This window comes from Tinamus guttatus, unplaced genomic scaffold (assembly GCF_059628265.1).
Source record: "Tinamus guttatus ecotype Peru unplaced genomic scaffold, ASM5962826v1 Tinamus_guttatus_pri_ptg000056l, whole genome shotgun sequence".
NCBI lineage: Eukaryota > Metazoa > Chordata > Aves > Tinamiformes > Tinamidae > Tinamus > Tinamus guttatus.
This window is the reverse complement of record NW_028288590.1, coordinates 2,267,177-2,280,493: the sequence shown is the minus strand read 5'-3', so window position 1 is coordinate 2,280,493 and position 13,317 is coordinate 2,267,177. Positions and strand designations below refer to the sequence as shown.

At 40.8% G+C, this 13,317-nt stretch overlaps 1 protein-coding gene across 1 annotated transcript; it reads left to right on the top strand.

Annotated features, from left to right (window-relative positions):
* The first annotated feature begins 763 nt into the window (after positions 1-763).
* On the top strand, positions 764-12,036 carry LOC148595821 (epidermal retinol dehydrogenase 2-like). The gene is made up of 8 exons (XM_088540110.1): positions 764-1,093; positions 5,378-5,509; positions 6,701-6,800; positions 8,352-8,496; positions 9,016-9,138; positions 9,626-9,713; positions 11,176-11,307; positions 11,752-12,036. Exons 1-8 carry the CDS (start codon positions 764-766, stop codon positions 12,034-12,036), a joined length of 1,335 nt encoding a protein of 444 aa, XP_088396236.1.
* The last annotated feature ends 1,281 nt before the right edge of the window (positions 12,037-13,317 follow it).

Here is a 13,317-nt window from a genome sequence, read left to right as displayed (position 1 = left end):
CCGGGGGCCCATTTCCACGTGGGAGTTGCCGTCACCATGGCCTGGTTTGGCCAAAAGTCTTCACTTGCCAGGGGTCTGATGGGGCTGATCCCTCTTGTCAGCGTTGAGTTGTGTGTGTTGCTCCTTATCTCAGTCTGGGAGTAGGGCTGGAGGGTTCGACATCTCATTAATCCTTGCCTGGTGGAAAATTTTCATTTGGTACCACTGAAAGGCCCCAGCGGCCTGGGAGGCAGCAGCAACTTGGCCCAAATTATTTGAGCTGGGGAAGGGCTTATCTCTAGACCCAGGATACCCTTGGTGCGCTACCATAGCAACGATGCTATGAAAGATTCTTTGTCTTTTATTTTTTAGTTATTGCACTGTTGAGGTTGTCAAAGTATTTCCCTTCTTTGGAGCTTTGCGTGATCCTCATGTAAATACAAAATCCAAAGGAGTTTTACATTTTTACCTGACTGGACAGTAAATGGCTGCTGAATGTAATGTAGACCTTGCTTTTACCAACTAAAGCAAAAGAAATGGTATGGTCTGAGGAAAAAAAAGGCATTTAAAGCTCAATCCTACTAATAGGAAACTTGCAGCTTTCACAGAACAAGTCTTCAGTTATATTGTGTATTTGGACAGAAGAGAAATGTAAACAAACCAGCTTTTAAAAAGAAAAAAGGCTTTACAAATCTCTTGCTTAGTCTATCTCTCAGTGTTTTGCTGTTCCAGTAAAATATTGTATTTCTGGGTTTTTATACTTAGTCCTTGTGCCTGAAAAATCATGATCAGCTTCAGAAGCATCCTGAAGATACCACAGTTCCTCAAATTTTTAATTACTTCGCTCTATTTGACTTTCATCTCATGCATTTGCAGTCCATGCAAAAAAAATCTTGCTGGGGAAATAGTTCTTATCACTGGTTCTGCAAAGGGGATTGGAAGGCAGCTTGCCTTAAAGTTTGCTTCTCTGGGAACAACCTTGGTTCTCTGGGACATTGACGAAGAAGGTAACAAAGAGACAAGAGCATTAGCCCAAGAGAAAGGCGCCAAAAGAGTGTTTGCCTACAAGTGTGACTGCAGCAACAGAGAAGAGGTCTATGAACAGGCAGAAAAGGTAAGATATGGCTACTTGCTTCTAATATGGCTTCGTGCTTCTGATTTTCACTTGCTTATAATAGTCTATCCTGATGACATTTTTGTAAGCATTCTATTCAGCTGAGGATATTTTTTCTCTTTTTGACATGGAGCTTCCACATGAAAATCGAATTATTTTTAGTATTAAAAATGGATTTAATATGTTCTGTGTGGATGAATATATTTCAGTTCTTCATTAAAATGAGATATCTTATTTCAGATAAAGAGGATGGTAAATTATGTGGCCAAGTTTAGCACTTTATTTTAGGTTTCTGGGCTTTAAGATTTCAAACAAGAAGCAAAACAAAATATCCACGGAAATTGCTGAGGAGATAGTTCCCTTTCCTTATCCCTTTATCTAGATATTTGTAGTTCCATAAAGGGTGATTTGGGTATAAAGTTTCAGAAATGTGTCCGGGAGCGAAACTTCATGATGATGCAACTTCATTTTATTTTTTCAATCAACCCATCTGGAAGACAGAGCAGAAAAGAATTCAGTTTAAATGATTCTCTTCCTGTGCTAACCTATATTTTGTAACCTATTTTATTTCTCTTCTGTGATGATAGAAGTGAGACCTTCCATGCTTCTGGACTGTGTTATTAATATTTACCTGTCTTTAAACAGTGAGTGTACTGCCTGAGAACATCTATGAGGGTAACCACACATACAATTTATAGTTATTCATTCTCCCATTCTGTCCCATTCTGTTTATTAGTCCCATTTATGAAAATAAATTCATTTGTTAAATTCTCATTATATGTACATCTTTCACAAGTCACATCTTTAACATCCTTTGCCTGAAGGCATATATCAGAGAAGTCATCTGAAATGTTTCATCACCCACACATTTCAAGAGATTTCTTTAAAATCACCTGAAAAAATAAGTTCATTTTTTCATCAGTTGTCAGGTGTGTTCTTTATTTTATGGTTGTTGCTTATAAATTTAACCAAAACAGATTCATTCTTTCTGAATATGCATAGAAAAGTTCGAAATAGAATACTCCATTGAGAAATGTTCCTGATTGGAAGAACTTCTAAAGAGTAGATTAAATTCAATATCTGCAAGAACTTAGGTTACAGTCCCATGGTTACAGTCAAAAACGTAATATTTCACTCTTACTTGTCAGCAACATTAGGGACATAGCTGACTGAAATAAGTAGGAAAAATTAGCTGTTGGGGCCACTCGTGACAGACTTTTAAGAATCACCAGTAGTAGTGCACTATTAGTTGCAGACAAGGGTATATATCATTATAGCATGACCATTACATGAGCCAAGACAAGCTGTAAGTTTCTCACAGTTCTGGCCTGTGCTGACCCAAAACACAATCCCCAAGGAGGACAATCTTTAACACAGTTTTTTGCCTGGTACAGATCACCTCATCTTCACAGGGTAAGTCACTGTCTACCGCTTATTCTGTTTTAGCCTGTGAAGTGAATCCCAGTAATTGCAACATCTTAACATCAGTTAGTATTTTCAGGAAAAAAAAAAAAAATCTAATCTGACCAGTACTTCAAATGTGACACAATCTTTAATGGGAATTACACTATAAATCAAGTGGCACACCTTCTGGAATCTTCTTCTTACAAGACAAAACGTCTTCAGAACTTACCAAGATCAAATCTCTAATTAAATAAAGAAATTGTCACCATCTCAAGGGAGATCCTGCCCCTCTATTCAGCACTGGTGAGGTCGCACCTGGAGTACTGGGTGCAGTTCTGGGCTCCCCAGCACAAGAGGGACATTGAGCTTCTAGAGAGGGTGCAGCGGAGAGCCACAAACATCATTAAGGGACTAGAGCATTTGTCATATGAGGAAAGAGTAAGCAAGCTGGGCTTGTTTAGTCTGGAGAAGAGAAGGCTGAGAGGGGATCTGATCAATATACACAAGTAGCTGAGCGGTGATTGTAGGGAAGATTGGTCCAGGCTCTTCTTGGTGGTGGCCAGTGACAGGATGAGGGGTAATGGGTACAAGCTGAAGCACAGGAAGTTCCATGTCCATGTGAGGAAGAACTTCTTTCCTGTGAGGGTGACAGAGCCCTGGAACAGGCTGCCCAGAGAGGCTGCGGAGTCTCCTTCTCTGGAGATCTTCCCAACCCACCTGGATGCCACCTTGTGTCATGTGCTCTGGGTGTCCGGGCTGGAGCAGGGGGGTTGGACTAGAGGATCTGTAGATGTTCCTTCCAACCTCAGCCATTCTCTGATTCTGTGTATGATTCTGTGTTCTCCACATTCCTGTAAAGCTATTTACTTCTTGCAAAAGCATGTACCAAAATTTTACGTTAAACTCAATCGCATATATTCTGTTAGACTCTTCTGTTTATGTCGAATGTCTGCAAATGATTTGTTTTCTCTTAGTGCAACAGAATCTCAAAACAAATCTGTTATACACTCAAGTCATTCCCAATCTCCAAACAGATTAACTGATTCAGCCCAAAAAGGAGCATTAAAGTCTCCAGCCTCTAGAATTTGCTCTGCCCTTATTGGCCACAAGTAATCTGAATTATAGACTGGCCTACGAGCCAAAACTTGAAGAGCTATCTTATACCCATGAGTTGGTGTAAAAATATTGCTAATACCAACACCTTCCATGATTAAACGGATCTGGAAGTCTATAATTTTTTGAGAGTAGGAACCCCTGAGTGAGGAGTCTTCCTGAGCTCTTGCAAATATGTGCAACTTTTCCATTGGTCATATGAAAAGACTTGAGCTTGGACAACAAAAATAAAGGAATAGCAGAAAAGGCCATTGATTATTATGGAAGCTTGCTTTCTAGGAAGCAAATCAGAGCACTGAGGTGCCCAGGGAAGAAGTTTTAGAACAAACTGATGAAGCAAAAAATAAGAGATGCTCAGGACCAAGGAGGGTTTACTAGGGAATGCTAAAGAAAGTCGAATACAGGACCAATGCACTATAACATGCATGGGTGACCTATTGCTGTAGCAGGTTACCGGATCCAAGAAAAAAAAAATAGCAAATAATCCATTTTTTAAAAGCACTTGAGAGGACACCAAGAAACTACAAACCTCTCATAGTGAAAGTTGTCTTAAACTATAATAAAGAAAAGAATTAACAGACATCTGGGGAAGCACATAATGGAAAATAACAAGCCTGAAATCATCCTTCCCACAATCTTCTGTGGGAGCAAGTCAAATGCACGACTGAGAATGAATGGAGTGAAATGCTTCTGACCAGGGATCAAAGTCATCCTGTAAAGAAAGGGAGGATCTTCATATGGATCAAGCACGCAGTTTAAAGGTACAAGCTAGGAGAGATTATGGATGTATTCCCCAGAGGAAGAGCTGGCTCTTCCTGCCATCCTCAGCAGTGTCTATGTCTGCATTCATTTGTGCAAGACGGAGAGGTGCTTGGATCTGAGCTCCTATGAGTGCCCGAGGCAGCTGGAGGAGCCTCCAAACAGTCTTCACCAATGTGTGGGGAAAGCCAAAGCAAGGTCAAATGATAGGACACCAGAGCCAACCACCCATTTATTCACTCTGCCAGACTGCGGTTTTCTTATGCTTTTTGAAACCATTCCATAATCTATGAGACAACAAGTAACTCCTTGCTTCCAGTATAGAAGTCTCTGCAGTGAGCCTGATTCCTAATGTTGAAAACCAATCTCAGCCATCAAAGTTAAAACACAGAACAGAACCTGCCCATAACAAACCCAGGGAAAGTTAATTGTGATTTTACCTTTCCCTCCAAGTGATGTCATCAGCGTATTTCATGGTAAATACATCTGTTTCTCACAATGGAAGAATTATCTAGGTGTCAAGAAATGTGCAGGTGACAAAGTTAAAGCAGGTTCACAATGTGCACTGCCACTTTGCAATCCATTATCATGGGTGGTTATGAAAAGCTAAAGTATCTGGAGTTCAGCACTAGAGAAATTCTTAGAGGAAGAAATAATAGTCATCACGATGTATTAAACACAAAGTCATAGATACAATATCTGGCTCAGGAAGTTCCTAAGCTACAACGTGTGAAAAGACGAGGATTACACTGGAGGTGGGGTCAGTGTCCCTGTCTTTTTTTACTGCTCTCTACCCCAAGAGGAGGGCTATGGGGCCCGATGCACCTTTGCATTGGCACAGTAAAACAGATCTTCTGCACTTACGTTTTCAGTAGAGACGTTAATAATGGAAAATGTTTGAGTAAATGTAGATCATGTCACTAAACATCTCCAAAGGGAAGAACAAGAGCTCCTCTTGTACTGGTAGACTGCCTTCTAATTCTTTCTCTTTATCCTTTTCTCATCCAGGTTAGAAAGGAAGTTGGGGATGTCAGTATCCTGGTAAATAATGCAGGCATATGGATTGGGAAAACCTTCTCTGACTTGTCAAGTGCCGAATTTGAAAAAACCATAAGAGTTAACTTCCTGAGTCAAGCCTGGGTAATGTATTATTTTCCTCTTTTCTGCATATACGTGAAATGTACAGGCAAATATTTTAACGTGAAAATCCTCAAAAAGGCACCCTGGGGGACACCCAGCTTTGAAGAAGGGTGGGAAAGGCACAGAGAGGGGAAAAAAAATGGGGTTTTTTAGTCATCCTGCCTGGCACTTCTCAGCACTGTTAACAAAACCCTGCCTGGGCACTCTGGTCAATCCCGTATCTTTGCACAGCTGTATCACAAAGCAGCCTCTTGCTGTAACCACCATGGCTCAAGTTAGCGCTGAAGTAACGGCACGGGCCTTTCCTGCTCCAGATGTCCCCTGGCATCAGAGAGCCTTGTCTAACATTGCGGGAGGCGCAAACGTGCTGCATGCACTGGTGCCAGCCTCCAGGTTATAAATAGCGGGTTTTGCCTGGCTGCCTTTTCCTCGTGCTTGCATGCCTAATTGGTATCTCCTTGATGTATGTGCAGAATTGGTCTAGATATTACCAGTGTTACAGCAAAGATAATATATACTGTGCAGTACATATTATCTGTGGGAATTCTCTGCCCCTTGGGGGCTCAGCTGGCATTAGGAGGTTTCCTTGTGAGGGATGATCGCTCTCCTCCCCATATTGGCTGCTCAAATTCCTGAGCGAGCAGCCTGGCTCAGAGGGAAATGCAGCATTGCAGCTGCCTTGCTGAGTGACCCCTCCTGCTGAATATTATTACAAATACGGAACTGTTTCACCTAAGAGTTGTTCCAAATCCTTGGATCTTTATAGCAAAGGAGTCCAAGCACACACACCCAGAGGAAAACAGGCATTACAACACTTCTCCGCTATTGAAAAAAGCTTTCTAACTGTTCTTTCTTTTTCTCCTCTTCCTACTTATGAAATGCCAGCATCTTCCATGTATAATTAGTAGGAGGCGCAGTGGTGGATGAAGAGCCCACAGTAACTGCCAGTCAGTTACGTTTAGAGCACTAGGGCCTGTTGCTGCTGAGGGCCCCTCCATGTGTTGGCTTCTAGTTCCCTCTTCTGTACCAAATCTCTTAGTGCAGAACAAATCTCCACGTACAGGATTGTGGTTCTAAGAAATGCAGTCTGTCAGCACTGTCTGTCTGTCTGCCAGATTTTAAAAGCTAATTTTGAATGCAACATTTTTTACAACATGTGCATGTCGAATGAGATTTTATTATGTGTTTCAGACTTGCAAAGCCTTCCTCCCAGCCATGATTGCCTGCAATCACGGACACCTGGTTAGTGTGGCAAGTCTAGCAGCACTTGGTGGCCTCTACAAATCATCAGGTTAGTATCATCAGGTGCCTGACATGAACCAGAGACACATGCGAATAACTTTTCCTGGAAATCTCAGGAATGCCTCACTTCAGCACTTTACACCAACACATTGAGCACTCAGGAAGAGCCTGCAGATACAGAAGGTGGCAGATACTGACTCTGGAAGAGGAGGAGGGTGGTACGCTGCCCACATGGCACAGGGAGCTCCGTGCACATTTTGCCGGCTCCTCTGCAGCCTCTCTTATCCCCATGGGAGAAAGGCCATACATGTTCTTACACAGGCTCAAAGCCCTGAAATATGTTTTGGTTCTATGTGGATTTTTACACTTGTTTGGACATGGCTTTTGGGTTTAGGTGGTATTTTGTAAGGTTTTTCATTAAAAGTAATTCAGATTAATGGTATTTTAAGCTATTTGCCAGTTTCTTATCCCCAGTTGTTTTTCTCGGGACTGTGGCTGTTACAGTCCTGATTATTTCATGTTTGCTGCCCAGTGTCTCTTCAGCCTATCTGACATTCTGGTCTTATCCCCCAAGTTCCCCTAGGAGAATGTTAGCTGTGGTATTACAAGTATCTTCTGCTTTTTCTCATGATTGCCTGTGTTATCATTCTTTGTTTCCCATCTGTTATTATCATGTTAGATTCTATACCCATTATAGGACATGTCCTGTTTTCCTCGTTCATCTATGAATGCATATGAGAGCAATCCTGCCAGTCCAAGCATTCAGACCTTTTACAAATTAGCAAGCATTTTTTAGTTGCATGGTTTCAGCATCCATGATGGCTAACTCTCCAAAGAATAAAAGCCTGTCTCTGATGACAGTTTTCAATGTTACTCTTCTGATAGAATTGAATATAGTTATCCTAAAAATAACTTAGTGAGTTACATATAAATACCCACACTTAAATAAGGCTCTTACAGCTGTGAAATCATAAAATAACTTAGTTTGAAAGAAACTTCTGCAGGTCACTTCATCCAAACCTCCACTAAAAGCAGGCCCAATCTAGATCAGGTTGCTCAGGGCCACGTGCAGTCAAATTTGGATTATCTGCAAGGAGGGAGATTTCACGTGGGCACTAGGTGGAATTCAGGATACCAATATTTTCCATGCACTGCAGAGTCCAAAACCAGACACAGCGCTCCAGCTGAGGTCTCACGTCTGGAATCAAACAATAAAAATCCAACAGTATTCAGTATTCCTGTGCAAACAAAATGATGTAGTTGCAAAGCAAAACAGGAGAAAAGATAGTAATGGGTTGAAGCAGCATTTATATTATTTAGACTGAAATATTTCCTACTGAAGAGTCAGCTGTGATATTAAATATGGCAAACACTCTGAACTGAGAGAATCCCTGGTTTGTATATGAACATCTGGAAATATATATAAAATGTCAAATAAGCTCTTCATCACATATGCCTCTATAGTCTGTCAAGGCTACCAAGAAACATAGGGCTAATTAATATCATGACTCAAATAATACCATAAAACTTCATATTTCATATGTAATAGATCATGATGTTTCAAGATGTTTTAGATATTTCTTCTTTCTCCACTCTACAGATTATAGTGCAAGCAAATATGCAATTGTTGGAATGATGGAAGCTATAGATCATGAGCTGTATCAGGCAGGAAAAACTGGCATTAAAACCACAATCGTCTTCCCTGCCTTTGTCAATACTGCTTTAGCCAGAGGTATTCGAAGCTAGTAAGTAAAACCTTCGATCCTATATAACACACTATTTCACCTGTAAAAAAAGAAGGTCTAGTCACTGGATATTGCATGTTCACTAATTATTATAAGCCTGATTTGCTTCTTAATTGCACACTTTTTGGCCTAGTGGCGAACACAACTACCTCCTTTGACATAAGAAATTAAAACTCTGCATATGGTCAATAACTAAAATGCATCAAAGACTGCAGAGTAACACTTCAATCAAGATTGTGGAGTTGGCCTGCACAGAAGTTATTCATTAGCTGTTACAATTCACATCACTAAAATTCTTTCATTTTAATCTGGTGATAGATGGAACAAATAAGATTGGAGAGGTCCCTTCCAACCTCAACCAGTCTGTGATTCTGTGATTCTGTGACTTACTTTCAGAACTACTCGAGGGGAAGGGAGGAAGGGAGGAAGGGAGGAAGGGAGGAAAATTACATGAAATAATTTTTGCACACATCTCAAAAATTTTATAATTTCATAATTCTTTGTTTCTTGTTTCAACAGCAACAAACTTTTCCTTCCTGTCTATGAAGCAGAGTATGTAGCTAGCAGGATCGTGGATGCAGTTCAAAAGGAGAAGTTTTATCTAATTATGCCTCCCACTCTTCTCTTATTGGCTTTCAAATAGTAAGCATTTTACTCCTGAATTCCATCATTTCTTTCTTTCTTTTGCCATGAGCCTGCAAAAGCAGCAGGAAAGTTTAGTAGAAATGTTCATTGACTGTGTATTCTGAATTATGAAGGACTAGTGCTTTTAATTCTTAATAATTAAGGTGTTAACTAAATGTGGCTACTTTCATTGTTAATGCCTTTCTTAATCGATATTTGGATACAGCAAAATTTCTAGAATTTTTATGGGGTGGTACACTCGGAATATGCCTGGACCAAAACACTGCTTTCAGCAGCTGCCTCCAGCACTGACTGGGCTCTTCACAAGGCTGCTTGAGCTGTCATTCACCTTCCTCATTGCAGCAAGGAAGTGTCAAATGCACTACTGCCAGTCACTAAAAGTATAATGCACGTTCTATAAATTTATCATTTCTTTAGTTGGTACAGTTCATTGTTCTTGAAGGCAAAAACAACAATATGAAGCTAACTGTGTTTATCTCCTCAGTTTCGTTCCTAGGAAAGTTATACTGCTCTTCCTATCTTACGTTAAGATTGCCGACAGCTTGGATGAAGTGACTGCTCCAAAGAAAAATGTTTGAAGCCAAAATGTTCTGAAGAGCCCAAGTGCCAGCTAATTTATTTTTTTCTGGAAAAAAAGGAAAACACAGCTATATCTCAGTTAATTTTATCTTTAACCTTTCTTTCAATAGAACATTTCCTTCCTATATAATACTTTACATTGATCAGGATGTGATATAATTCTAGTATTAATATTAATTCTTAATAAATTCTTAACTGTCTTTTAATCACCATTGTTTAGCCCCAACGTGCTCTCTGTTTCATGACTGTACTCTCCTTAAATATTTAATCAAGCTCTCAGTAAAAGTCCCTGTAAGATCTGGCGGGGAAGTTTCCCTTCATTTCATAGGCTTTGAATTCACAATTTCCAAGCAAATTTTCAAAACACAGAAGGGCTTTCAAGCTTTATACCCTAGTTCTGTATTCCTTAAAAAAAGCCAGACCTCTAGTTTCCTATGCAATATTTGCTAACATGCCCTCAAATTTCTACTGTTAAATCCGACATAATCCCACAAAAACAGGAAACAGCAAACAGCACCCCTGTGTAACATCTTTTCCCATTAGACACACTCAATATGTATTCTATTCATTTTAACTCTAATTGCTGACTGCAGTTCACTCTCCCTTCACATTTTCATTTCAAAGTGTTTCAAGACAGTGAGTGTTTCAAGACAGTGAGTGTTTCAATAAGTTACTCCTGTCGTCTTCCCCCTATCACTAAGCTCCAGACCTTATTTTGCAGGTCCTCCTTAGGAAAATTGCACAGCACATACCCAGAAACTCCCAGAACACACTGATAAGCAGGGGAGGAGCAAGCCCAAGCAAGAAGATAGATTTGGCCTGATAAAGCCTTGTCATTGAAACCAGTTGAAGTGCAAAGTGGTGGCATGGAGCAGCGTTAGGGCTCTGCTGTCCAGCCTGTGGATGTCTCAGCACCAGGTCTGAAACCTGCACACCATCACGAAGGTTAAGGGGATTAAGAACAGTGTAAAGGAAACAGCCTTATTTTCTGATTTCACCTGTCCTGCACAACCACCCTCAGCCTTATTGCTGCAGTCCCAGCTGCTTGGCTCCATTTCTTCTGGTTAATCTGCTTGTCTCAAGAAGGAATTTGTAAAGCTTATGCTTTATGAATCTCACACTGACCTGCTAGATCTTCTTATCGGCACCAGTAATCAGTAACTTTTTCTCTTCTGGGAAAGCACAGAAAAAGCTTTTCATAACATGTATGCACAGAAGGGAAGTGACATGGATCATGTAACAGAACTCTAAAACTGTAAGCTAATGCCTTTTTATTAAAGTTCAGCAGACCTTTCCGGGTTTTTATATAAAATATTTTTTTTCCCTAAAACCTCTGCCTAAGAAGAAACTTGGAGGTACTACAGTTCTTCAGAAATGTGTGTTTTCATTTTTGGAGGCTTTCACCCTATTTCCCCCACACAGAAAGAAAGCTGCGGGACAAATTGTATTACTTAGGCTGAAAATGGGCCTGGAAGACAATTTGCCATACATTTTCCTCCTTTGGGAGCAATCTTGATTCTTTGCGAAAATGACGAAGAAGATACAAGCCAATTAGCCAGATTTGCAATGGCAGGCACCTACCTGCAGGTAAGTGCAGCAGTGGAGAAGATAGCTGTGCCAGTCAGCCTCTGAAAAGGTAATGGAACAGCTCATCCTGGTTACCGTCTTTGACTATGTGAAGGATAAGGATGTGATCAGAAGTAGTAATCATGGATTCACAAAGAGGAAATCATGTTTAACCAATCTGATAGACTTCTATGACGGCATGACTCGCTGCATGAGTGAGCAGAGAGCAGTAGGTGACTCTCTTGACTTCTGCAGGGCTTTTGAGATGGTCTATCATAATATCCTCATAGGCAAGGTCAGGAAGCATGGCTTAGGTGAGTGGACAGTGAGGTGGACTGCTCTCTGAAAGGCAGAATTTGGAGTCTTGTGAACAGTGATACAAAGTCCAGATGGACACCAGTAGCTAGCAGTGTCCCCAAGGGACAGTACTGGGGCTAGCATGGTTCAATCTCTTCATCAATGAAGGGACAGTTTGATAACGATACCAAGCTGGTAGGAATGGCTGATACCCCAGAAGCCTGTACTGGCATTCGGAGGGATCTCGACGAGCTGCAGAGCTGGGCAGAGGGTAACCTCGGACTGAACAAAGGCAAGTGCAGGGTCCTGCCTCTAGGGAGGAATAGGCCCATGCACCAGTCCAGGCTGGAAACTGGCCTGCTGGAGAGCAGCTCTGCGGAGAAAGGCCTGGGGATTCTGGAGGACAAGTTGTCCATGAGCCAGCCATGTGCCGTTGGGCAAGAAGACCAATAGTATTCTCAGTGGCATCAGGAAGAGTTGAAGGAGGTGATCCTCCTTCTCTACTCAGCCCTGGTGAGGCCACACCTGGAGTCTTGTCTCCAGTTTCGGGTTGCTCTGTACAAGAGAGACTTGAAGCTACTTAGTGGTGGGCTACTAAGATGATTAAGGGACTAGAACACATCTACTAAGAGAAGAGGTTGAGAGAGCTGGGACTCTTCAGCCAAAAAAAAAAAAAAAAAGAGAAGAGGTGTCAGTGGGGAGGATCTTAGCAGTGCAGGTAATTATCTGAAGTGAGGGTGTAGGAGATACGATCAGACTCTTTTCAGTGGTGCCCAGCAATAGGATGAGAGGCACAAACTGAAACACAGGATCTATCTGAACACGAGAAAAAAAAGTCACGTGAGTGTGACTGGGCCCTGGAACAGGTTGCCTGGAGAGGCTGTGGGATCTCCATCCTTGGAGATCCTCAAAAGCCATCTGGACACAATCCTTGGCAACGCGCTATAAGTGACCCTGCCTGAGAAAGCGAGTTGGTCTATGATGATTCTAAATTTTCATTCTCTGAATTTATCATTTCTCTTGGCGTCTTTACAGGGCACTCAGTATTCCAGGGTGTGATCACAAATGGTATCATTGATCTGAATCCTAAATAGTAGAAAGTGAGAATGCGCAATGAATGGTCAACAGGTCTAGATCAGTCAAAAAGATTAGTTCCTCTGCATTAGGAACTCAAGCAAGAGTGTCTTGTTGAGTATGAGGCAAAGATGAGTTGGGTTTTGTAATAGAAACTAATTAGAGGAAGGAAGGAAAAAAGGATTACCCAAACCAAATTGGGTTCACAGACAGGAGCAGATGGTAAGGGAGAGATAAGTCAACAAGTAGAGTGATTTCCCACTACAAAAGTGCATGCAGTTCAAGCTCTACCTTAAAACTTATAACCTTATAATCTTATATCTTAAAGTAATAAGGAAAGATCACAGTGCCCATACCACAGCTTTCTTTCTGCATTTACAGATGAATCTGGTATATTTTACAACGTATCAAGAGCATAACTTTGAACTCCCTGGCTTTTCTCTGGTAAATTAGATTGCATATGCAGTGCTATTTACATTAAATATAAATAATTCCAAAATGTTATTATAGTAATTACTTCATGGTTATTTATAATTATTATAATTTATTTTGTAATTGTTTATAGCTTTATCATAAAAATAATTGTAATGTAAATATTCAATGTTTCAGATAATGCAGAAGCATGTCCTATTTAAAATACTGAAATAGATACTATTAAAC

Bases quoted from the DNA above. Each gene is read 5' to 3' on its own strand.
- LOC148595821 (XM_088540110.1), top strand. From the start codon at position 764: ATGATCAGCTTCAGAAGCATCCTGAAGATACCACAGTTCCTCAAATTT. The intron at 6,801-8,351 runs GTTAGTATCATC...TCCACTCTACAG, and splicing joins TGGCCTCTACAAATCATCAG to ATTATAGTGCAAGCAAATAT. The intron at 8,497-9,015 runs GTAAGTAAAACC...TTGTTTCAACAG, and splicing joins GCCAGAGGTATTCGAAGCTA to CAACAAACTTTTCCTTCCTG.